Raw genomic sequence first — 24,352 nt, 5'->3', positions numbered from 1 at the left:
AGGCAGTCTACCAGATAAGTATTGTGGTCTGCCACCCACCTCCTCTTCCTCCTTTTCTTTTTCTTTTTATGCAGTCACAGGCAGAAAGCACAACCAGAAGGTTTATTGGGCCCCTGGAAGTTTTTCACCCTTTAATTCGCATCTCCTCTGGAATGGAGGGTGTGTGTTCAGATATCAGTCAGATTTATCTGAAAGTCCCTGTGAGTTATCAGGGAACAGTTCACACACAATTTGGGTTTTTCACAGTGCATTAGAGTAGTAGCCCTATTTATATCCAGGGTAAAAAAAAAAAAAGTCCACTATTTGTGTCATTTTTGGGGGACAACTTTGAGTTCGCAGTAAAGCCTCCTAGTAAACTCATGGTAAAGCCTGCTGTGTCTAAAAGTCCCTGGAGGGCCATATAGCAGCACAAGAACATAGGAAGCTGCCTTGTACTGAGTCAGGCCATTGGACCAGAACTACACAGTATTCCATATAAAGTCTAATGAAAGAAAAGCTGTTGAAAGAAAAGCTGTTGAAAGAAAAGCATCTCCTTCTCTGTTTGCTTTTAGGAAGATCTTCAAGATGTACCTTCTTTCTCAGACTTTTAAGTGAAATTTTAAACTATTTAATGTGTTTTTATCCTCTGAGATTGTTTTATTTGTTTTGTGAATTTTAACTGCTTTTATATTTTACATTTGCTGTGTTTTTACACCACCTAGAGATGCAGATATCAGACATCTGGTTTTACTCATAGATAGACAGATAGATAGAGCAGAAATATTAATACATCTTATCGTCTTTAAATCTGGCAAAGGTTTTAATCAGTTTGCTAATGTCTTTGAGAACGTTATACATGGCACCTACAAAGAGCAGAGCCAGTAAAATCCAAGTCAGCAAAGATCAATGACAATACCAGGCAAGAGAGTCATTATTGATTCCTTACATTTTTATCTCACACATTTCTCTTCTCCCCTCACCCCATTTTATCCCTGTAACAACCCTGTAAGCAGGGATGGCTCAAGCGGTAGCAATGGGTAGTAGCCCAATATTTACCGCTTCCCTTTCACTCCCCCACCCCACCCCCTAAACTGGAACTCTACAGCATAGTATATTATGGTCCTAGCTTGAATAAATTATTTTTAAATGCCTCCTTTTAAAAAAAGAAGCCTCATTCACTCTTTCTGCTCTCCCAGAACAAGGAGCAGAATCCAGCACAGCCAAATAGATTGAAGACCCCTCTACCCTCCCAGGAGCCAGGTCAACTCCTTAGCTTCCTTCCTGTGCAGGAACTGGGCTGGATGGGCCCATATATGCAGAGGAGTGCAGGCTCATCTTCCCTGAAGATTTCAGATGGCCTGCCACTGACCTCTTTTCCCCTCCAGTCTTGGACAGGAAGAAAAGACTAGCTTGGAAAACAGACTGGAAGGTTTGCCCTAATCCAAAACAACACTCTCTAAGAAGATGAGTAAGTTTGACAATTTCAAGCAAGCTTCATTAATAAGGCAAATAACACGGATTACCTTACCTCTATCAGTATTTAATTTATCATACAATCTTTGCTCCCCTAATGTTCTTTGCCACCATTTTCCTCCCCCAAACTAGTTGTCCTAGAGTCACCTCTGCCAGTATGGTAGGTTAAGATGAGAATTAGTGCCTGGCTAAGGTCATCCAGTGACTTTCATGACTGAGTAAGGATTTGAACCCAGTTTTTCTTGGGCCTAGACGAATACTCTTAACCACTATAGCATGCTAGATTTCATTTAGCATCTGCGAAGACTCAGAAAGTGTAGGTGAGATCATAAGGGGCTTTGTGCTTGCCCAAACTCAAAACACTTGCAATCAAATCTTGCAACAACAAGCTCTATCCTTAACTGTAAACTGAACAGATGTGTGACAGTAATATAAAGAGTGTGTCTATTCTCTTCCTTTTGCATTCCCTCCATCCCACTGATACCAGCACACACCCCTATTGACTGAAGGTTAAGAAGCAGGAAGGGTGGAGGAAGTTAAGCTGGAAGCCTCATTGAGTTTACCCTGACAAGTAAAACCTTAATGAAATTTCAAGATCAGTTTTCCATTGCAGCTGTCCAGGCTGATCAAGTGCTGGTAAGTGCTGCATGTTTTTCAGGTACTACCAAATGTCATCAAATCAGCCCATCACATCCATTTCTAATTAAGGGATGGCTTTCACAGGCCAGTGCTGTGCTACGTGAAAGTATAATAAGCAAATAACGTATAAACTTCTTTTAAAAGAACCAAAGTTTCACCATGTTAATTGAAAAAAGACTGCCAGTTTTACTGTGATTGCTCTGTGGTGATCTATCAGTGTGGAAAAATCTGACCTAGTATTGAGAGCCCATTTAAGTGGAAGATCTGGTCTTGTGGCAGCAAGCATGAATTGTCCCCTTTGCTAAGCAGGTTATACCATGGTTGCATTTGAATGGGAGGCCACATGTGAGCACTGTAAGATATTCCCCTTAGGAGATGGGGCTGCTCTGGGAAGAGCATCTGCATGCTTGCATGCAGAAGGTTCCATGTTCCCTCCCTGGCTTTTCCAAGATAGGTCTGCAACCTTGGGAAGCCACTGCCAGTCTGTCAATACTGAGTTAGACCAATGGTATGACTTGATATATGGCGGCTTCCTATGTCCCTAAATGAGACTAAAGCCCTTAATGTGATTCATTTAAAAAATAACCCCAGGAAGCGGCTTCTTCCTGGAATTCACTACTTGGGGGTGCTGTTTTGGAGCGCTCACAAATACTACTACTACAGCTACTACTAATACAAATATTAATATACCACTTTTCAACAAAACCAGTTTACACAGAAAGATAAATAAGATGGTTCCCTGTCCCCAAAGGGCTCACATTCTGAAATGAATCAGAAGATAGACAACAATAGCAACCACTGGAGGGTGGCTGCTGTGCTGGGGTTAGATAAAGGACAGTTGCTCTACCCCATTAAATACTAGAGAATCTTCACTTTAAAAGGTGCCTTTTTCCTCAGTGGCCTTCACTATCTTAGATGTTTAGATCCATATCCACCTTCAATTAGAACTTAATGTGAGCCGGAACACATCAGGGCCCAGCCTGGGACTTGTTTTCAGCACCTGAGCTAAACCCTGGAGCATGTATTTCTGATCACATACAGAGTGCCAAGACCAATGAGTAGTTTCATATTTGTGGAATATTTGATGAGAGGATTTCCATGTCAGAGGGCATGGTTTCCAGACAGGTTGCTTCTGTGGGCTAGCATCTTTATGGAGTCCTTCTGCAGCTCCTTCTGCCCCATCCTTGAGCAGAGTGTCTGGATCCTGAACTGTATCACCAACTGCCAGGGGGCCAGAAGAGACCAGGAACACCCTCACTTTCGCATCAACATATCCCTAATTATATTGTAATCTTGGTCTAAGCCACACATGACATAAAGATGTCACTGTGCTTCCATCTTTTCTTTAAAAAAAGAAATAGCAATGGATCTCCCATAGCACTGGGAGATCAGTGCTTTCCTCCCACTATAAATGGTACCTCTGAGCTGCTCTGCACCCAAGAAGAGAAGCTGCCATTGGTACCAATAACTGCATCCCTCTGAGGACAAATAAGTCTTCAGGAGGGGCAATTTTAATCAGTAGCATGGCACAGGGTTAAACCCAATAGCAGGGTTTAAAGGGTTAAACCCAATAGCAGAGCCAGGCCAGGGGCAGTCTGTTTCCAGCCGCCACCGCAACCCCACTCGCCCAGCCCCCACATCTTATGTCAGACACAGAGGGTTAGCCACGCCCCCACATCTGGCATCAGACTGGGGGGTGGTGGTTATTTGGCTCCTGAATGGGGTCATGCTGCCCTGTTCAGGAGTTAGATCCAAGCCAGCGCTGCATTTGCAGCATGGCCAGGAGCGGCTCTCCCTGCCTTAAAGGGGCCAGCTCTGCAAATGCAGTGCTGGCCATCTAACCCCCAAACGGGGCTGTGCAGCCCCATTCGGGACTTAAATGGCCAGCACTGCATTCACAGTGTGGCCAGAAGCAGCAGGGAGAGCTGATCCTGGCCACACTGTGAATGCAGCATTGGCCAATCAAGTCCTAAACAGGGCCGCATGGCCCCATCCAGGAGCTAAACTCCCCCCCCCCGCCGCATCTGGCGTCAGACATGGGGGGGTGTTGGGGCCGCAGCCCAGGTTCTTTGAACCCAGTCGCCCAATAGTGGCTATGCCCCTGGTTCAACCAGAATGATATAAGCAAAACAATGTTTTAAGCATCAAAAGTTTGGCCCTTTATATGGATTTTAATTGTAGGCCAATTATGGCCGAAAACCAGAGTGCAAACACAATGCACAAATGCCTACCATATATATTTTTACAAAGCTTAAGCGATCACGATCCTCTATGAAATCTCACATAGTTAATCTGAACTGGGGTGGGGGGTGGGGATGGGGAAAAATCACACACTATTTTGCTAACCTGTAAGCCATCATGAGCAGGAGTTGCAATTATTCTTCCTCAAAAGTCTGTTGATAAACAAGTTGAGCATTGAAAGCAACAGTTGCTATTGGGCACTGAGCAGTTCTCTCTTTTCATTTTAATAATGTTGTTGCCATTCAGCAGTGATACGGCTTCTGTTATTCAAGATGGAGTATCCATAACTCATGCCTGCCAGGCTGTTATTGTATGTACTCTTTGGAATAACGAAGCCTCGTTGACTGTCTAATACAATGTTCTTCACAATCTGTTATTAGAACATGCATGGTCCATACCGTTAATCACACTTTTATGGGTACTAAAGACATGATAACCAAAACTAGATTAAAATGTAGAGGAATTCTAGCATTAGGAAGAAAGCATTTGAAAACAAAAGCACAAAGAAACTAGATGAGTAAATAAAAATAGATATAAGCACAGTTATTTTGCTAAATGCTGCATAGATGGGAAAAGAAAATAAATAAAAATTAAGCAATAAAAGGTTTCCTATTCTGTTGATGTCAGGACATAAAAACAATGATTTTAAGAATTTTGGTATAAAACCCAGTAGAATTAAAGAACCAGTTGATAAATATATCAGCCCTCTGTTTATCTATACTCTTGTTTGAAACCAGAAAAGGCTGATGCGTTTAGTCAGAGTCGTCATGAGCTCTGCACGGCATCATTAATCTCTTCGCTTGTTTATGAGTTCTGGGTTTTGCCCACTTACCTGTACTTTGCTGCCACCACCAGGATGCTGTGGTTTATTGGGGAAGGGGTGGGGACATCTACCATACACTACAGCATACAATTGCACTGGCTGCATTCAACAAACCTTTCCCCTTGAAATATGTTTGCATGCAGAAGAGCAGCAGCCAAGAAAAGGAGGGAGGAGTGTACAGATGCAAAAGCTGCAGGCTGCCTGTTAAGCTAGAAAAATGATACTTTTACAATAATAGGCTATAATTTTAGGCAATTCATTATGGCGAGGATCCTATAAAAATATTTACAACATATATTCATAGCACATGATTAACACTGATGCAGTAAACACCCAGGGAATGAATAGAGACTAAATTGTCATTATTAAGATTTTTGCCATAGCTCCTTTTGTTTTTTCATTACAAAAATAGCTGAAAGCGTTCAAGAAGCATTGCACTCAGCAACAGCAGTAAATCAAAGTAAAGTGTCTTCGTTCTCTGCAATACATGACAAATGGATAGGCAGAATATCTTTTATGGAAGGTATTCTCCAGTTCAGGTGGCATCTAATGTAAAGCATTCTAATAGTTTCCCTCCTCCCCACAAACATTGCAGCAAAATAGCAATGGCATGTCTTTATACTTTAAAACCTTGTGAAACATGCTATGACACATATCAAAGCACCCATGATTGGTTATTGATTACCATCTTAATTCTAAACACATTTATTCCAAAGTGCCATTGATTTCAAGAGGAACTTGCATACAAGCATGGAGCCTATGTTATTGAGAAAGCAATTACTTACAGAAGAAATTAGCAGGTTATCATGCCAAGTATGACATCTCCAGGGTGTTTTTCACACAGCAGGCTTTAAGGTGAGTTTACTGCAATGCTTAACTGCAAGTTTGAAGTTGCCCCAAAAAAAGATGCAAAAAGTTGTGGGTTTTTTTTTTACCATAGATATAAATCGGACTACACTCTAACGCACAATTAAAAAAATCCAAATTGTGTGTGAAGTGTTGGAGCTAGGATTCTGGCAACATCAGTTCTCTGCTGAAATGTCTCATAGGGACCATGGTGGGGGTGGGGGGTAGGGTCATGGATAAAAGTGCTAGACTCCTCCCCTCTTTGTTCTTCCAGTGTTAGTCTTCATTTTGTCTCTCCAGAGCTGGCTGTTTGTTTTGGTCTCTCTTCAGCCATAAGCTACAGCTGAAATGAAGCTGCAGGCTTTTTCACATTTGTTTGTAACTTTTTCTTGAAATAAATCCTTGTAGTTCTTCAGTACTAAAGAACTGTCTCAAGACCTCTTGCTTTGCTGCTTACTCACCCAACTGGTTTTGCTTTGCTATTTGGGGACTGAGCTGCCATTCTTCTTCTACATGAAGTGCTCCCCTATAGCTCGCCGGGACTTCAGGGTAAATCTGGCTGATATGTGAATGCACACCCTCCATTCCCAAGGAGATGTGAGCTAAAAGCCCTGTGTGAAAAATGCCTTGATGGGGCTAGAAAATATCCATCTAAAACCCTGAAGGGACACGGCCAGACAGTCAAGGCATAGCTAGATGGACCAATGGTTTGACTTGGTTTAAGGCAGTTTCCTATGGAACTTTCACTAATTAGGATGCGCTTATTTATTTAGTTATGCCTCTAACACTTCCTCTGTGTGGATAGGTGAGGCAAACTGAAATCATTCCAAATAAAATGGAGTTCTAATACCTCAAACTTTGTGCGTGCTTGAAATAGCAATGGGACTTGGGACCGTCTGCATGCAAAGCAGATGCTCTTCCACTGAGTTATAGCATTCCCCAAAGCTAGTTAATGAGTACCCAGAATGTTGGGGGCAATATGCTAAATCATTGTAAACCGCTTAGAGAGCTCTGGCTATAGAGCGGTATATAAATGTAAGTGCTATTGCTATTGCTATTGCTATTGCTATTGCTAGTTGTGAAGAAGTCATGTCTGTTTTAGCTGGTTTTAATTACTTTTATTAAATGAGATAAGCGATGAGACAGACTTCAATTTGCAGTTGTTGAGTCCTGCTCAAACTACTCTGGAAGCTGGTTAGGGAACCAGGTACACCCCTGTTTCAAACCTTCCTTTTTGGAGACTGCCACCTAATGGCGCAGCGGGGAAGTAACTTGCCTAGGGAGCAAGAGGTTGCTGGTTTGAATCCCTACTGGTATGTTTCCCAGACTAGGGGAAACACCTATATCGGGCCACATCAATACAGATATATGCTGAAAGGCATCAATTCATACTGGGTGGGAGATTGTAATGGTAAACCCCTCCTATATTCTACCAAAGAAAAACCACAGGGCTCTGTGGTCGCCAGGAGTCGACACCGACTTGATGGCACACTTTACCGTTACTTTAATTGAGCAAGTGATTAGCCTCCAACATTCCTGCGTGCCATCAAATTTCTGGACCTGAATCTTATTTTTGATCTGCCCGTGTCATTGGGGCTGTATTTGTGGTTATAGTTGGTTGGTGTTGCTTCAGGATCAGTAGGGGTAATCATATGCTGCTGATCTCATTAGAACTTTCTGAAACCGTTTAGTACTGTAATGGGCCCTTTGTTCTCAGAAATTAAGGAGACCTAACAAGTAAGATAAGTGCAACAGAATTTATGGCAAAACTAAGAAGCAAATGTAAAGTGAAGAAACAGGTGGTCACAAAAATACACTGTAAACAAAACAAACAGTGAGAGTTACATGAATGATCTTTGGTATATAATACTTGGTTTCCCCCACCTCTGGGGCTACCCTTCCCACAGTCCCACCAAACCCACTTGCAGCTTCAGTCAGACATGACACTTTAAATGCTGGTCCCTGCTACTCTGGATCTACTACAGCAGAGCTGCATAACTTTGCCACTCCAGTAGTTGTTCAACTACAGTTCCCATCTTGACCCCTGAGTCTCTTGGCCACTGTGGCTGGAAATGATGGAAACTGAAGTCCAGAAACAGCTGTAAGGCCAAGGTTGTGCACCTCTGCATTACAGGAACTGTCTCTTCAATGTGAGAAATATTTGCTTCTCCTCCTCAGCTTATTCTGTAGCCTTCTTCCACTCTGCTTAGTAGCTCTTCTCTGTCTTCCCTCTTCTAACTTCTCCTTCTCACCAACAGCTCCCACAACAGCTCAGTTTCTCCTCTTTCTTACCTAGGTAACCTGCTCACTACACCATAATGCCTTCTCCTAGGCATTGCATACTGGGCTACAGTACCTTGATCACGAGGGCTTGGTGACTCTGCTGTAGAACATGGCAGGTGTTTGTGGCAACTGTCTTGGAGCAGCATGCAGTAGTAAATCATTACTCAGGCTAATCATATGTGTAGTATGTGTGCAGCAAGACACATATATGATAATCACATTTTATGTGCTGTATTTGGTTTTCAAATTTTCATACATAGTGCATTTTATACAAAAACCACTTTTATCTGTAGGGAAAGTATACTGATTATAAGGACCTTGAATTTTGAAAGAATAGGGAGGGGTAAAAGACATCTGGGATTGGGAATATATTAGCTTGAGACAGATACTGCCACATTTACACAAGTAGTAGCTTACTCCACAAAATCTTCTGTTACAGACTATTAAGCCCACAATGTTTGTAAAAGTAATGGTGTCAGACTTTGGCCTTCCTGCCTTAGCCAATTTTGCTTTAATCTGTCACATGTTGCAACTTTTGCTCCATATTTTTATGGGGAAATAATTCCTTCCATAGTTACACGCTGCTGCCTGCAGAGACACTGAAGTTGTTCTTTCAAGGTATCGCCCTTTGAAATGTAAATATTGGTGATTTCTCACATCTGCAGATCCTAGCCAATCAAGCTGCCCACTGGAAAGTACTTTTCTATTCAAAGTGCTCTGAAAAAAATTTGCAGTCAACTGTTTAAGATTTGCTGGAGATGATAATTTTCTTCCTATTCCTGTTATCCCGCTCATCGAAAATTTGAAAATACTTCTTTATTATTCCATAGGATGGCATTCTATGGTATATTCAAGTATTCTATGAAAGTAGAAAATAGTTTAGATATGGAAAGATAATTTTTCTCAGGGGCATAAAAGTAAAATGTTGCTTTCTTTACCTGTGTTGCTGTATGATACCAAATGAATCAGGTGGCATAGAAAGTAAAATAATAATAAGCCACTAGCATCATTCATCAGAACTTTGTACTCACTGTGAGAAAAGAAAATTACTGGACAAATAAAAAAGAAAGCTTTTGTTGTGGCACAGCAACACTATAAATATAAATTGGTTCTAAGCAGCTTGTGCCAGTGGTTCCACAAGGAACTTTCAGAACTGCAAGTCTGTGAGGGTATCAAGAATGCTGTCTTAGAAAGTACCATCTCCTTGATGAACTACAATTTCCATGGCTGTTAAACCCACTGAAGTCATAGTTTAGGCATGCTTTGCTCTCTCCAATATGGACATGGAAGCTATAGTCTGTGCTACAATCACTGTGAAAATGGTGAGACTGTCTCTAGTGAAACTGTAATTTTTGGAGGGTAAAACTCTAGCGGACATCCAGAATAACTTATTGAATAGTACTACTCAGGCAATAGTCTAAAGGATTTATTAATGTTCCAGTGATAAATGATTTGTAGGAATTCTCACTTACTGCTGTCCTAGATTTGATCTTGATGAAAAATGGGTGTCTACAGCACAGTATTTATTATTTATTTAAAATATTTATACCCCATCCCTCCAGAACACTAGGGGCGGCTCACAACATTAATAAAATAGGTACAATGTAAAACAAGACTCATCAAGTTAAACAAATTAAGTTAAACACGTTAAAAGACCAGGCTAAAACCACAATCAAAATTACAATTAAAGTTATGTAAAAAGCTAAAAACTGAAAAATATAAAAACTAAAGAACCTACCAAACATGAGCAGCAGATGAAACATTAGAAATCCTCTTTAAAAAGATGTGTTTTAATTGTTTTTTAAAAACACAGAGGGAGGGGGCATGGTGAAGCTCCTCGGGGAGGGCATTCCAAAGCCGGCGGGGGGCACAACCAAAAAGGTCCTGTCTCTAGTCCCCACCAACTGGATCTCTGTTTGTGGCGGGGCTGTGGGTAGGACCTGAGATGACAAGCGGAGGGCCCTGGCAGTTCATATGGGCAAATGTAGTCCCATTGGTATATCAGCCCCAAGCTATGAAGAGCTTTAAAGAGAGCCAGCATGGTATAGTGGTTAGAGTGCTGGACTAGGACCGGGGAGACCCAAGTTCAAATCCCCATTCAGCCACGATACTTGCTGGGTGACTCTGGGCCAGTCACTTCTCTCTCAGCCTAACCTACTTCACAGGGTTGTTGTGAGGAGAAACTCAAGTATGTAGTACACCGCTCTGGGCTCCTTGGAGGAAGAGCAGAATATAAAATGAAATAAATAAATAAATATCAAGACTAGCACCTTGAATCTAGCCCGGAAGCAAACTGGTAACCAATGAAGCCATAGGATGGGTTTGATACTCATGAAGCAACTTGTACCCACAAGCATCCTTGCAGTAGCATTCTGGACCAGCTGAAGCTTCCAAACCATCTTCAAGAGCAGCCCCATGTAGAGCACATTGCAGTAGTCCAATCTGGATGTTGCCAAAGCATGAGTGACTGAGATCAAGTCCGACATCTCCAAGTAGGGTCACAGCTGGTGTACCAGCCATAGCTAGTAAAAGGCACCTATGCACACTGCCACCACCTGTGCCTCCAAGGACAGTGTTGGTACAGAAATACCTCCAAGCTGCGGATTTTGTCTTTCAGAGGGAGTGTGACCCTGTCCAAGACCAGATTTACCTTGCTACTTGTTTACTAACCCAGAGCATTTTCGTCTTATCTGGATTATTTTAGCCAGGCTTTTAGTAATCTCAGAATTTTTTAAATTTTTTATTGCTGTTTAAATTTTAATTGCTATAATCTTTTTTAAAAAGTAATTGCTGTTTTAATAGTTGGTTTTGTTTGATTTCTATTGTGTTTTGTTTTGTGAACTGCCTAGAACCTTTGGAGTCAGGCGGTATATAAATAAAATAAATAAAATACAATAAAGGTTTCAGCTTGTTTGCCCCTATCTAGTTAAGAACAGCCTCAAAGCCCCAGTGCAGAACTGTCCTAAGTATAGCCTCTAGGCCATTTTAGTATTGGAACTGCAACAGCAAGGGGATTATTTCCACTCAGAAAGCAAAGAGTTAACTTTAGCTTTGCATGGAATTAACTCCTGAAGGAAGGGGGGAATTCAGGGGAATAGCCACCATTGGACAAGGGGGGATGAGTGTCCCTAGGCCACCAGGGTCTGTGGGGGGCATCATGGAACTCCCTTGCCCATCCCCTAGGGTATCTTCTTGCCCGTCCTGCACCCCCATGGTGAACAAAGCACTTGCCGTCTGGGAGTGTGAGGGGCATCCCTCACCTCATTTGCACTGACTGGGGAGAATGGGGAGTGAGGCTGAGAGGCCCTGCTCCCAATACTGGCCACATCCCTTGTACCTGACATTGATGCAGGGGGAGTGATTAGGTTGTGAACACTGGCAGGATCTTGTTCCCTAGTTGCGAGCAAGGTTCCTACACCTCTGTGGGAATTGATATGTTAATTGATTCTTACACTCCAGCACACAGGCTGACTTCCACCGCTCCATCACAAGCACCTGTAACCCAACGTTCTCATCCCTCATGAATTATTTTTACTAAGTTTTTCTTCTTTTATGTAAGCTTAAAGCAAGTAATGGCTTATTACTTAGTCTGGATTCTTCAGAATCAACTCTGCTAACATGTAGTTGCATCTTCATTGGGAATATTGAGCTTCTTAGAGTCTGCTACATGGACTTTAATAGGGACGTGCACGAACCAAGGTCTGTGCACTGGTTTGAAGCCAAACCAGTTCAGCTGGTAGAGTACAATGCCGGGGTGGTGGTTGGAGTGGCACCTTTAAAAGTGAGGACTGCAGGTCCTTACCTGCTCCACCACCACTCCATGCAGCTTCCTTCTGTGGTAGCACACTCCCCAGCAGCCTGCACATGCTAGCGACTCTCACCCCAGCAGCCCGCACACAGCAGTGGCATGCACATGTCCTCCACACATGCATGGTGGTCATTTGCATGGTCAGCATGGTATTGCTGACCATGCACATGGCTGCTGCACATGTGGGAAGGCTACTTGCATGCCACTGCTGCTGTACCGCCACACCACCGCTGTGCTCAGGCTGCTGGGGGGAGTGCTGCTGGCATGCAGGGGGTGCTGAGGGGAGCACTAGTGCAGCAGGAATCTGTGTGGAGCAGCAGCAGAGCAGGTAAGGACCTGCTGTCCTCACTTTTAACGGTGCCACTAGTAACCCCCCAACTCCGACACCACACTCCACCAGTCTAACCAGTTCAGCGGACCCATGAACCGGCTCAGCTTCGAACTAATGCATGAATCCTGGTTTGTGCATATCCCTAGACTCTAACTGATGTTACATTGCTTCTGAGGAGCTGTCCTTATATGCTTACCATAACCCTTGCTCCTGGTACCAATCCATTCTCTTCCAAGGTAATCTCTTGCCTGCAGAGATGGGGACCATCATCTTTGGTATTATCTTATGGGATGCAGGGAACATAATCACACACAGATATTCATATGACTTTTGCCAGACCCTTAAAAATAGTGTGCCATATCTTCCTCACCAAAGCATTAACACGTAGAACTGGGCGAGGGGACTGTCTTCCTTCCACCGCCAATTCATATGTTTCTTTAACACACACAAAAACATTTTTGCAGTGTGACTCATATATCTAAAGATGATTTCAGATTAATGTAGAGCACTTCCTGAACATTCTGGGAAAATGGCAAATTCATAATATTGCAGGGAACTAGACACGAGTTAGATTAATTTTTTAATTTCAGAATTGTGTGTGCACATGCACTAGTTCATTATTGATTCAATAACTTAAGCAGCATAAAGCTTCAAATGATTAAAGAGAAGCCATGAAGTTAAGGAGCAACATATTAAAGTAAGAGCCCGGCTCATATTTAACCATACGAAAACTAGTTCACTTTATACTGATTCAATATCTCTGCAACTTAAAGCTTAAATTATTAAAGGAAGGAGTTGCATTTAAGAAGGTACGTATTAAGAGTAAATGCTGTACTTACATGTGACCATGTTAAAATATACAAAAAATGGTAATGAGCTCCATGCTTAGGAAAGAGCATTGTGCGACTTAATGTAAGTAATGAACCTTTCATGTGAAATGATGTAGTGTCACAACTCATTTGCATCCCACTTAAAGTGTAATTAGGTTTCCCTGACAGCATGGCTTATGGCTGAAAGAGCAGACCTGGCTGCTAAATTAATCCAGATCCCTCTAGTTAATAACACTCTGCAAAGCAAACTTTACACATTTTAAAGTTCCCAAACTCACATTTTACGTGACAAATTAAAAAGAGATGCTAGTGGAGGCTTAAGAGATGATGGACCAAATTAATCCTTCAAACACATTTTATTTGAAATTGCAGCCATTTTCTCACAGACAGTGTTTGATCTAAATAAGGGAATTGCAATCAACACGACTTTGTTGCCATTTCACTGCACTGATGGATGGCCAGTATATCTAAGCTCCAATATCCTTAGGCACCAAGATTTCAATCAAAGACGAAAACAAAACAAGGCTCCAGCATCTACAAGTGACGGAGAATGAAATGATCTCCACTCATTTCATTAATTATGGCAGGGGTCCCCAACCAGTGGTACCACTGGTAGTACTTTGAAGAGTCCCAGGCACTGTTCCCTCTAAGGCAGGGCTTCTTAACCTTGGACCCCAGATGTTGTTGGACTACAACTCCCAGAATCCTCAGCTGCAATGGTTTTTGTGTGGGGATCATGGGAGTTGTAGTCCAACAACATCTGGGGGCCCATGGTTAAGAAACCCTGCTCTAAGGTGAGTGCTTGTTTGAGCACACCAACTTCCAGGCCTCCGCGCAGCAATTTCTGGCAGGCGTGCAGTCTCTGCTGCATCCACCCCTGATGCCCAGCTGCCCGGCATTTCCGTGCTGTCCCCCTCCCCCCAGCTGGGTCACCACCGTGCCACCACCTCCCCCCAACCCCCGCCAGCTGGGCCTCCTCCTCCTCGTCCTCCAGCCTCCAGTTCTGTCTGCAGCCAGAGGAGGAGAGGAGGCAGTGGCAGCTCCCTCTTCCGGCGGCTCCTCAGACAGAGATCAGAGAGACCAGAGTTGGGGGTGGGGGAAGGAGGGCAGGAGGTGGCGAGCGGTGGGTCCACTCCACGGGGGGGGGGTTAAAAAAAGTACGCTTTTGCGTGACACAATAGTCAATTGTGTGTGTGTGTTTGTGTGTGTGTGTGTGCTTGATGCTCCCGCTCAGGAAAAACTCTTCCCACTCACTGATTATAAAAATTAGAGGGAACACTGGTCCTAGGTGGTGGTCCTCAGCAGGGGCTCAGATATATGCTGGATTGAACTCCCTGCTCTTATCTGCTGCCCCGGTGTCTCCTCTGCCTCCATATCTGGACCTCAATCCTTCTGACAGAGCTCAACCAATTGGAAGCTCTGTCAGTGGCATGTGCAGTCAGCTTGCTATAGGTTGGCTGCCAGGCTGACTTGGAGGCAGAGTGACCTGATGCATACTCCAGTGTGCCACTGCTCGGGGGCGTAACTATAATAGGGCAAGGGGAGACAGTTGTCTGGGGGCCCACTGCCTTGGGGGGGCCCCCAGAGGCAAATCACATGACTGACTCCCCCAACCTCACACCCGCCCGGGCTTCCTTCGGTTGTATTCATCCTCCGAAATTGATGTGAGTGTTAAGACCTGGAGCTACCAGAACAACATGTCTTTCTCTAGTACCATTAAATGACTTCCATTGTCCACAATTTACAAAACCTTTAAAAAAATAATTTAAGATGATGTTCTATTGTGGCACATAGAAGATAGATAGATAGATAGATAGATAGATAGATAGATAGATAGATAGATAGATAGATAGATAGAATTTACTATGCTTTTTGTTACCACTATTCAGCCTCATTTAAGATTTATTTACTTCATGAGCTGAGCTTCAGTGAGGGGGGCCCATTTTAAAATATTGTCTCTGGGCCCACTTCAGCCTTGCTATGCCCCTGCCACTGCTTATCGCCACTGTTTTTCTTCAAGGCTCCTTGTCCTCATCAAGGCTCCTTGCTCTTCCTTGTCCCTGTTTCATCCTCCTCCAACCTCCTCCTTCCTCGTTTTCTCCTCCCCTGCACATGCATGCATGACTACCTGCTGGCCACCACTCCTTTTCCAGAAGGCTCCTTGCCTGCTTCCATTCTTGCATCCTCTCTGCACCTTCCTCTGCCTCCTTGTCTCCTCTCCCTCCACTTTTGTTGAAAAGTGGGATGTAAATATTGATCAGTTAGAAGTCTTTGGTTGCAGGTGGGTGGAAGGTAGTCTTAGTTGGGGGAGCCTTTAGTAACTCTCTTGTTAACAGACAGATAACTACAAATATTTATATTCCACTTTTCAAAAAAAGTTCCCCAAAGTGGTTTACACAGAAAAATAAAAATAAATAAATAAAGCTGGATTCTTGACCCCAAAGGGCTCACAGTCTAAAAATAAACAGTCAGACACCAGCAAAAGCCACTGGAGGGAAGCTGTGCTGGGGCTGGAAATGGCCAGTTGCTCCCTCCCCTACTCAATAAAGAAAATCACTTTAAAAATTGCCTCTTTGCTCAGTGAGCAGGAGAATTATATAATTATATCAATAATTATATTGATTGTGGCTGTGTTCTTTTGTGAGTTTTTTTTTGGGGGGTGACTGTCACTCTAACTGTAACATTTAAATTTTTGTGTGTGCACACGCGTGCATGCGTCTACACACACACACACACACACACACCAGAGTACCTGAGCTGAAGATCTGCAGCAGGAGTGGAACACTTATTATAAAAGGCTGGGAAACCCCGCCATTATGGTATGCAATCAACACCTGCCAGTTAAGTAGACAGCAAATTATTTTTGGGCTCTCGCTCTCTCTCTGAGAGAGAGAGAGAGAGAGAGAGAGAGAGAGAGAGAGAGAGAGTATTCTCTTAAACATACCTGTTGCTAACCCCTCTTGCAGCTCTTGTGAGAGTTCATGAGCGAGCTACCGGGCAGGGGGCGGGGGGCGGGGAGTGAACAGGCAGGCTAATGGACAGCTGAGTGAAAATGGTGCCAGGGAACGCGGTGGCTAGGGAGGCACAAAAGTAGCAGCGGGAGGCAGGAAAGCAGCGGCCGAAATGGGCCGAGAATAAGGGAGGGGGGCTGAGAAGGGGGGAGAGCCAAGAGGGATGGGGAGGGGCAATAATGAGGGGGGGGAGGGGGAGAACTAGAGGCGGAGATGCTCTGCACCCAGGCCAGCTAGTTTAATTTATTTCATTAAAGGGGGCATGAAAAATAAGATCCATTTTGTTAGAAGGGTTAATAATTAGTAAACTGATGAAGGCCAATTCACAGAACTGCTTGTGTGTTAACAGAAGGCAATTATTATTATTATTTTACCCCAAATCACCCTCTTATGAGATCCCCACTGGTATAAAATATTATGAAGGGGCACAACATTCTTCAGGTCCACACAGACACCATGTGACTTATAGGACTCAAAATCTTTGGGGAGCCAATCCACTACTAAGAATTATTCCACAAGACTTCAGCCAGAGGTAGCATTTGGTGGGCCACTGTGTGAAACAAGATGCTGGACTAAATGGTCCTTTGGCCTGATCCAGCAGGGCTATTCTTATGGTGTAACGAGGTTGGAGGGAGCCTCTTTTCAATAAATGAACATGTCTCCCCCTCAATTTACTTTTTGCAGTGCCATTAGGTGCTGTAAAAATTGTGTACATTTTATTTTCGGGTGATACCTGTGGTCCATCTTCTCCTCCTATCCCCAGCCCTCATTTCACTGCTTCACTGCCTCCTCTTACTCCTTGGCAGCCGACGGCACTGCTCACCCTCATGCCATCCTCAGCTTGCTCCCTCCTGACAAGCTCAACCCCCTTCCCCAACCTGCTTGCTTGCTCCTTATGCAGGCTTAGAGCCTGCTATCCCCACTACTTCCTCTCCCTACTCCTGCCAAGCAGCTGACAAGCACCTCCGGCACCTGCTCCACCCGCCTGCCTATCAGTCACTCCAGGGGCAAGGCTATAGGGTCATGCACTTTGGGGGCTAAACCTCTGACACACACACACACATTTCTGTGGTGCTTGTTTTGCCACTCGCCTCCACACCAGCAGTCAGGGCTCCACTCCACAGCAGGTACACAAGCTGCGGAGCTTCTCTGAAAGCAGTCGTGCTGGGGGCTCCCCAAACATTGATTTGTCCAGTGGGCCCATGTTAAAGGGATATGTTGGGGCGCTGTTGGCTCTGCCCTTGATCAGCGAGAGAAGATACAAATTGAGTCTTATTGTGTCAGAGATAAGCATATGTAGGAGCCGACCCACTGCAGGTCTATTCTTGAACTTTGGCTTCAAATCTGCATTCATGTTTCTCAAAGTATGTAAAAGTAAAAGGAAAGAAGAAATAAAGGAAAACAATGATAGATGAAGAGTGACAAGTAGGTAGGTAGAATGAGGTACAGCCAGAGGTGCACCTACAGTAGGTAATTTTGGAGCCTGGACCTAAAGGTCTTTGGAGGCCCCCCTCCCCTGCAAGTTAAGCATCATCATGCTTGGTAGGGATGTGCCCAGAACCATTCTGGAGGCGGCAGGGGTGTTCCCTTAAGGGCTGGGGAGGATGCACTTGCCTCTCCCACCGCATTTCCCCTGCCAGTGCTCCGTTGTATCAAAGCCCCTTGGGGCAGCAGCATACCTCCCTGCCACCCCGTTGCCCTCATCGGCCGGAAGTACCAGGCGTGCATGTGCCCATTGCATATGCGCCCATCTGCCATGCACACCTGTGCACGCAACGGGTGCACACGTGCCCGGTACTTCCAGCCGATGAGGGCAACTTGGCAGCAAAGAGGTACGCTGCCGCCCCAAGGGGCTTTGAAACAACAGAGCACTGGTGGGGAAAATGCAGTGGGAGGGGTAAGTGCACTCTCCCCCCGCCCTTAACACCCCCGCCGCCTTCGACAGCCGAAATGACCCCAGTGGCCGAAACGTTTCGGAGGCCTCTATAATGGCCTCCGAAACATTTCAGGCTCAAGCCTAGTGCTTGGCCGGGCGGCCACACCACCACACCGGGACAGACTAAAGAAGATTGGGGGGGGGGACTGCGGAGGCCTGGATGTCCAAGGGTAAGAGCACCTCTGGGTTCAGCAGCTGCTAGGTTATATTGCAACCCTAATGTCCATTTGGAAGTCTGGAAGAAGATGGAAAGGTAAGCATCATTGAAAGGCATAATGCATTACATTATTTTCGTTTCCCACTGTTAGAAGTTATGAAGAATTATTAGTTGAGAGAGAGAGAGAGAGAGAATAAATATAAGTTGCTAGTGAGACAAAGCATTGCAACAGTTGCCAGGAACTTGGTTTGGCAGGACAAGTTCTATTGAAAATGTGCTGTAGACTGTAGAGTCATTGGGAAGTTAACTTGCCAAGGAAGAAGCTGAGAGAAAGAGACTCAAACTGAATGGCAGTATACTAACTGGTTCTTTGAACTGGGTATTTCTTGGAAACAATCATATTTTGTTTTGTTTGTTTTTCTTTATGAAACAAACCCTCTTTATTTTTAAAATATTTGGCTTTCCCCCATACCTATAGTATTCCCCCCTGCTATCAAGAGCAATAGATATTACAGGAGAGATAAGAGCAGCCCTGCTGGATCAGGCTCAAGGCCCATCTAGCCCAGCATCCTGTTTCCCACAGTGGCCCACCAGATGCCTTCATGAAGCTCACAGGCAGGGGGTGAGGGCTTGCCCCCTCTCCTGCCATTGCTCCCCTGCAACTGGCATTTAGCAGCATCTTGCCTCTGAGGCTGGAGGTGGCCTATAGCTACCAGAATAGTAGCCTCCATGACTTTGTCTATGCCCCTTTTAAAGCCATCCAAACTGGTGACCATCACCACATCCTGTGGCAGAGAGTTCCATACATTAATTATGCCCTGTGTGAAGATAAATCCTGGCAGTGGATACAGAAGAATATTGTCATTGCAGAAGACAATTAAAATATTTGAAACCTCATGTTTATTAATTTGAACTGTGTTTTATGAACTTTTTTTGGTTAAAGAATGATGACTTCAGATTGCAGAAGTTATGGCCATGAATCTGATGGAGGTTGATTCCAGTCTTCTCCCATTATGTCCTTCAGGTTGAAGTCTTTGAAATATTCCAGAAGATGGCTGCCAACAAAAAACTAGAGTTTGAATAGGATTTATTTATTTATTGAAACTTCTTATATACCGCCTCCTCCAAAGACTCTAGGCAGAACAGAAATACCAACAATCAATTTTAAAAAAATTAAAGGGCAAACGCCTGGCAAAACAGGTAGGTTTTAAGAAGGGCCTTAAAGGCAGCCAGGGAGTGGGCTAAATGAATCTTGGGGGCAGGGAGAGTGTTCCAAAGAAGAGGGGCGGCCAAAGAGAAGGCCCTCCTTGAATTGAATATTTGGAGACCTAAATATCTACAGAATTTAGTAAAGCCATACATCTTTTAAAACTATGACCAAAGACACTTTGGAATCAATGTTTAGAGCTTCACTATTTCACAAGGCACAAATTCACATACAAACACACACACACCCCTATAATGCATAGCCCTACCTTTGTCCTTGCCTTCATCCTTGGACTCCGAGGAGACCCCTGAGGACCTAAGTGCCCCTAGCACTGTTGGAGCCAGCACTTAAGAAATCAGGCAAGGCCCCTTGTGGAAAAGAGCCTTTTCTACAGAAGGGGCAGGGCCAGTTCACTCTGCCTGAGCTGCAGCTATAAAAAATGGTGGTGTCCTGCAAGAAGTCACTGGAGCAACATTCCTCTATCTATGTTGCAGTGTCTAGCTCTTGTTTCCCTGCTCACAGTGGCCAAGGATTCCTGTCTTGGTGGAGACCCTGGCTCCATATGGAATAGAATAAGTGGGCTTTCTGATAATTAAAGGTAAAGTAACATGTGCCATCGAGTCAGTGTTGACTCCTGGCAACCACAGAGCCCTGCGGTTGGCTTTGGTAGAATACAGGAAGGGGTTACCATTGCCTACAGGCAGCAGAGAAGAAAGGAAGCAGAGTGGCTGGCGATGGCTGCCCACCAGAGCACTGTGCACATGCTCTGCCCTGCTGCCGTATGCTGAGCCTGTGTCTTCCTGCACCTCAGAGCCAGCAATGGAAGGTATGGGATTTCCCTTTTGTGGTGATTCCCCGCCTATTTATGGAATAGCTTGATATCAGGCACAGGTGTAAGGCAGGTTGGGAAGGCTCTGTATATTTAATTTGAAGTGGATTGGACAATCTGTTTATTTTTAATATTTTTTTGAATGTTTTCTAAAAACATTTTTTTTTAAAGTCCTATATGTGGCTTGTTTCATGGCAGAAAATTACAAAAACCTCTGGAACGGAAGCCTCCCTTTGGACCATCATTCCACCATCATGTGGAGGAATCTGCCCCCTTGACTTCATAAAAAAGGTAAACTACCCCCTTTCTTCCCCATCCTTTAGATTTCCCGGAAGGGCTTGCCATGGGGCTTTGATGAGCAAAGATGTGGGGCAGGGTGGGAGAGCTCTGTGTATGTAATATGAAGTGATTTTAGGTATTTTTCCCTACTGTAGTAAAACTGCCAGAAAGAGTTCTCTCTATCCATAGAGTACTTCACACCTAGTGAAAGTGGAGCTAATTGTAATCAGCAGTATATACATTTTTTTGTATATGTGAACTGTGAAGCAAGGGACATGTGTTGTGCTTTAAACGTTTCCCCTTACAAATGCACTATATGTCCAAGCTGGCTGGACATGTCCAAACAAACTCACTCACTCTATTTACACAGTATGACATCAGTCAGTATGATTCTGTAGTCATTTGAAATGTTAAAGAGGCCTCGCACGTGGTGATTCACCCCCAGCCCCACACCCCACTAGGGACAGCCCTGCCATCGGGGAAAGAAAAGCATTGTAAAGTAAAGTTGTGCTGTCAAGTCAGTGTCGACTCCTGGCGCCCACAGAGCCCTGTGGTTTTCTTTGGCAGAATACAGGAGGAGCTTACCATTGCCATCTCCCGCGCAGTATGTACTTAGGGGCAAGGTTGCAGTAAGCCAAAAACCTACCCAGTCACAAGATCTTATGAAAAAGACCCACTGCAGCCATGTACAGCGGGGTGAAGGGGGAGGAAGTCTTGCCTGAGCTGCGTCACTCACTCACTCACGTGCCCCATTGCTTACAGTTATGATGGGGCTTGTCTGAAGAGAGAAGAGCCCACCCCATGATGGCAGGCACATCCGTGATTGTGAGACGGATCACACACCCCTCACAGGGGCAGAGACAAGATTTTAAAATGGGCCCCCTCCTTACTGAAGTTGAGCTCATGAAGTAAAGAAATCTTAGGCTGAATTGTGGTAACAAAAAGCATAGTAAAAATTATAGATAGATAGATAGATAGATAGATAGATAGATAGATAGATAGATAGATAGATAGATAGAACCTATGTGCGACAATAGAACATCATCCTAAATTATTTTTTTAAAGGCTTTGTAAATTGTGGACGATGCAAGTCATTTAATGGTACTAGAGAAAGACATACTGTTCTGGTAGCTCCAGGTCTTAACACTCACATCCATTTTGGAGGTTGAATACAACTGAAGGAAGCCCGGGCAGGTGCACGGCTGGGGGAGTCAGTCACGTGACTTGCCTCTGGTGGCCCCCCAAGGCAGTGGGCCCCCAGACAACTGTCTCCCCTTGCCCTTCTTATAGTTACACCCCTGCCCCCTCACCATCACAGATGTGCCTGCCCTCATTCATAAGGAGGGCTTTTCCTTCTTCAGAGAAGCTCCATCATAACTGTGAGCAGCAGAGCACATGGGTGAGGCTACAGCAGGGCTTTTTCCTAAAGTTTGAAAGAGGCTACTGAGAGAGAAACTATCTCTCTCTCTCTCTCTCTCTCTCTCATGAATTTTGCTCCAAGAGGGAGTAATTTTTACCCACACTCCCACCTCAACCTCACAAACATAAAGGAGCCAGGTTTCGAAGAAGAAAATTTCCACCTACACAGCTTCTAGGGTGAAAAGGAAGCTTTCTTTATAATCTTGGGCTTGGGTAATATTTTGTTTAGGGGAATGGAGGGCAGGGCTACATTTGCTGTTGCTTTCCCATCTGTCGCTTCTAGTCATCAGCATTCTTCTACCGCACACATACCCTTTTACTTGGGACTCTCCAGCTTTTCTTCAAGCATGACAGCCATGTGACATAGTGGTTAAAAGTGAAACTAGAACCAGGGATACTCTCCCTGGCATTTCCAGAAAGGGAACATAGGAAGCTCCCATATACTGTGTCAGACCATAGGTCCATCTAGCTCAGTATCGTCTACACAGACTGGCAGCAGCATCTCCAAGATTGCAGGCAGGAATCTCTCTCAGCCCTGTCTTGGAGCTGCCAGGGAGGGAACCTAGAACCTAGATGCTCTTCCCAGAGCAGCTCCATCCTCTAAGGGGAATATCTTACAGTGCTCACACTTCTAGTCTCTCTTTCATATGCAACCAGGGTGGACCCTGCTTAGCTAAGGGAACAAGTCATCATGCTTGCTACCACAAAACCAGCTCTCCTCTGGGCTGGGAGAGACTGCTGCCTACAACCTTGTAGAAGCCGCTGCCAGTCTGTGGAGACAGTACTGAGCTAGATGGACCAATGGTCTGATTTTGTATATGGCAGCTTCCTGTGTTCCTGTGAGACTGAGGCTTAATTCCTTGGCTTAGTTCTGAAGCTTTCTGGGGTGACTTTGAGCCAGTCACTCTTATTCTCAGCCTTGTACAAAATTATGCCTCAATAGTAGACATTTGGTTGAGATCTGATATTGAGGGATGGACCATAGCTCAGTGCTCTGCAGGTAAAAGGTCTCAGGTTCAATTCCTAGCATCTAGGGATGTGCACGGAACCACAGAGGCGCAGTCCGGCACTGTGGGGTATGGAGCTTTAAGGATGGGGGGGTAGTACTTACCCCTCCTGTCGCTTTCCCCCCTCCGGTGCTCAACTTTTTAGCAAAGTTTTCGGGGCAGCAGCGTTCCTCCCTGCTGCCCCTGCCCCCATCGTTGCCCGGCAAAAGGGGAAGTTGAGTGCATGCATGCGCCGTTGTGGCACGTGTGCACTCATTGCCACCACCGCACGCACCACACACATCACACGTCGCGTGTGCACGCAATGTGTGACGTGTGTGGCACACACATGAATGGCGGCGATGGGCACACGCACGCCGCAACGGGCACATGTGTGCACTCAACTTCCCCTTTCGCCGGGCAACGACGGGGGCAGGGGCAGCAGGGAGGAACGCTGCCGCCCTGAAAACTTTGCTAAAAAGTCGAGCGCCGGAGGGGGGAAAGCGGCGGGAGGGGTAAGTACTACCCCCCCGCCCTTAAAGCTCCATACCCCTCCCCCACTGGACCACCGGCCCGGCCCCAATCCGGAGCGGTTTGGAGGCCTCTACCATGGCCCCGGACCAGTCCAGTGCACATCCCTTCTAGCATCTCCAGCATGTTTTTCACACAGGGCTTTTAGCTCTGTTCCTCCAGAATGGAGGGTATGTGTTCATATCTCAGCCAGATTTACCCCAAAGTCCCTGCACGCTATCAGGGAGCATTTCACACACAATTCAGGTTTTTCATTGCATGTTAGAGTGTAGCCCGATTTATATCTAGGGTAAAAAAATCCACTTTTTCCATTGGTGTTTTTTTTTGGGGGGGGGGGGACTTTGAAAAACCTTGCAGTAAACTTGTGGTAAAGCCTGCTGTTTGAAAAACATGCAGGTAGGGCAGGAAAAGACTCCTGTCTGAAACACTGGAGAATAGTTTGGACAATACTAGTCTAGGGTGTTTTCCAGACTACAAGATTTGCAATGGGTAAAGCCTTGCAAAGTGTGACAGAATAGTGCAATGGTTTAAAACCAAGAGTAAAGCGTTATTCAATGCTTCGTTGTAGGCTGGTGGCCATTCATATTTTCCATCCATTGAAATGCGTTTTCAAGGCAGGACTGTCCATATTCTTCTTGAAACGCATTTATCTGCCCCTCCTCCTGATCCATTTGGGCCAATGGACTTGTGGGGGGAGGGCGTGAAATGATTGGGGGGGGGGGTAACTTCTTGTCTGCCTTGCGC

At 44.9% G+C, this 24,352-nt stretch overlaps 1 protein-coding gene across 11 annotated transcripts in view; it reads right to left on the bottom strand.

The window, feature by feature from the left end:
• C5H4orf33 (chromosome 5 C4orf33 homolog) overlaps window positions 1–24,352 on the bottom strand; it is a 98,772-nt gene that overhangs the window by 17,030 nt on the left and 57,390 nt on the right. For 10 of the 11 annotated variants that reach the window (XM_053253324.1, XM_053253336.1, XM_053253321.1 and 7 more), the window contains one exon: window positions 19,235–19,412. The exons of the other annotated variant lie outside the window; for it this stretch is intronic. In XM_053253324.1, the coding sequence (XP_053109299.1) occupies window positions 19,325–19,412 (88 nt within the window). In that variant the 3' untranslated portion in view covers window positions 19,235–19,324. Of the gene's footprint in view, window positions 1–19,234; window positions 19,413–24,352 lie in introns of those variants that run through there. 11 annotated transcript variants of the gene reach the window in all.

Source organism: Hemicordylus capensis, chromosome 5 (genome assembly GCF_027244095.1).
Source record: "Hemicordylus capensis ecotype Gifberg chromosome 5, rHemCap1.1.pri, whole genome shotgun sequence".
Taxonomy (NCBI): Eukaryota; Metazoa; Chordata; class Lepidosauria; order Squamata; family Cordylidae; genus Hemicordylus; species Hemicordylus capensis.
This window is presented reverse-complemented; position numbering and strand designations above follow the sequence as displayed.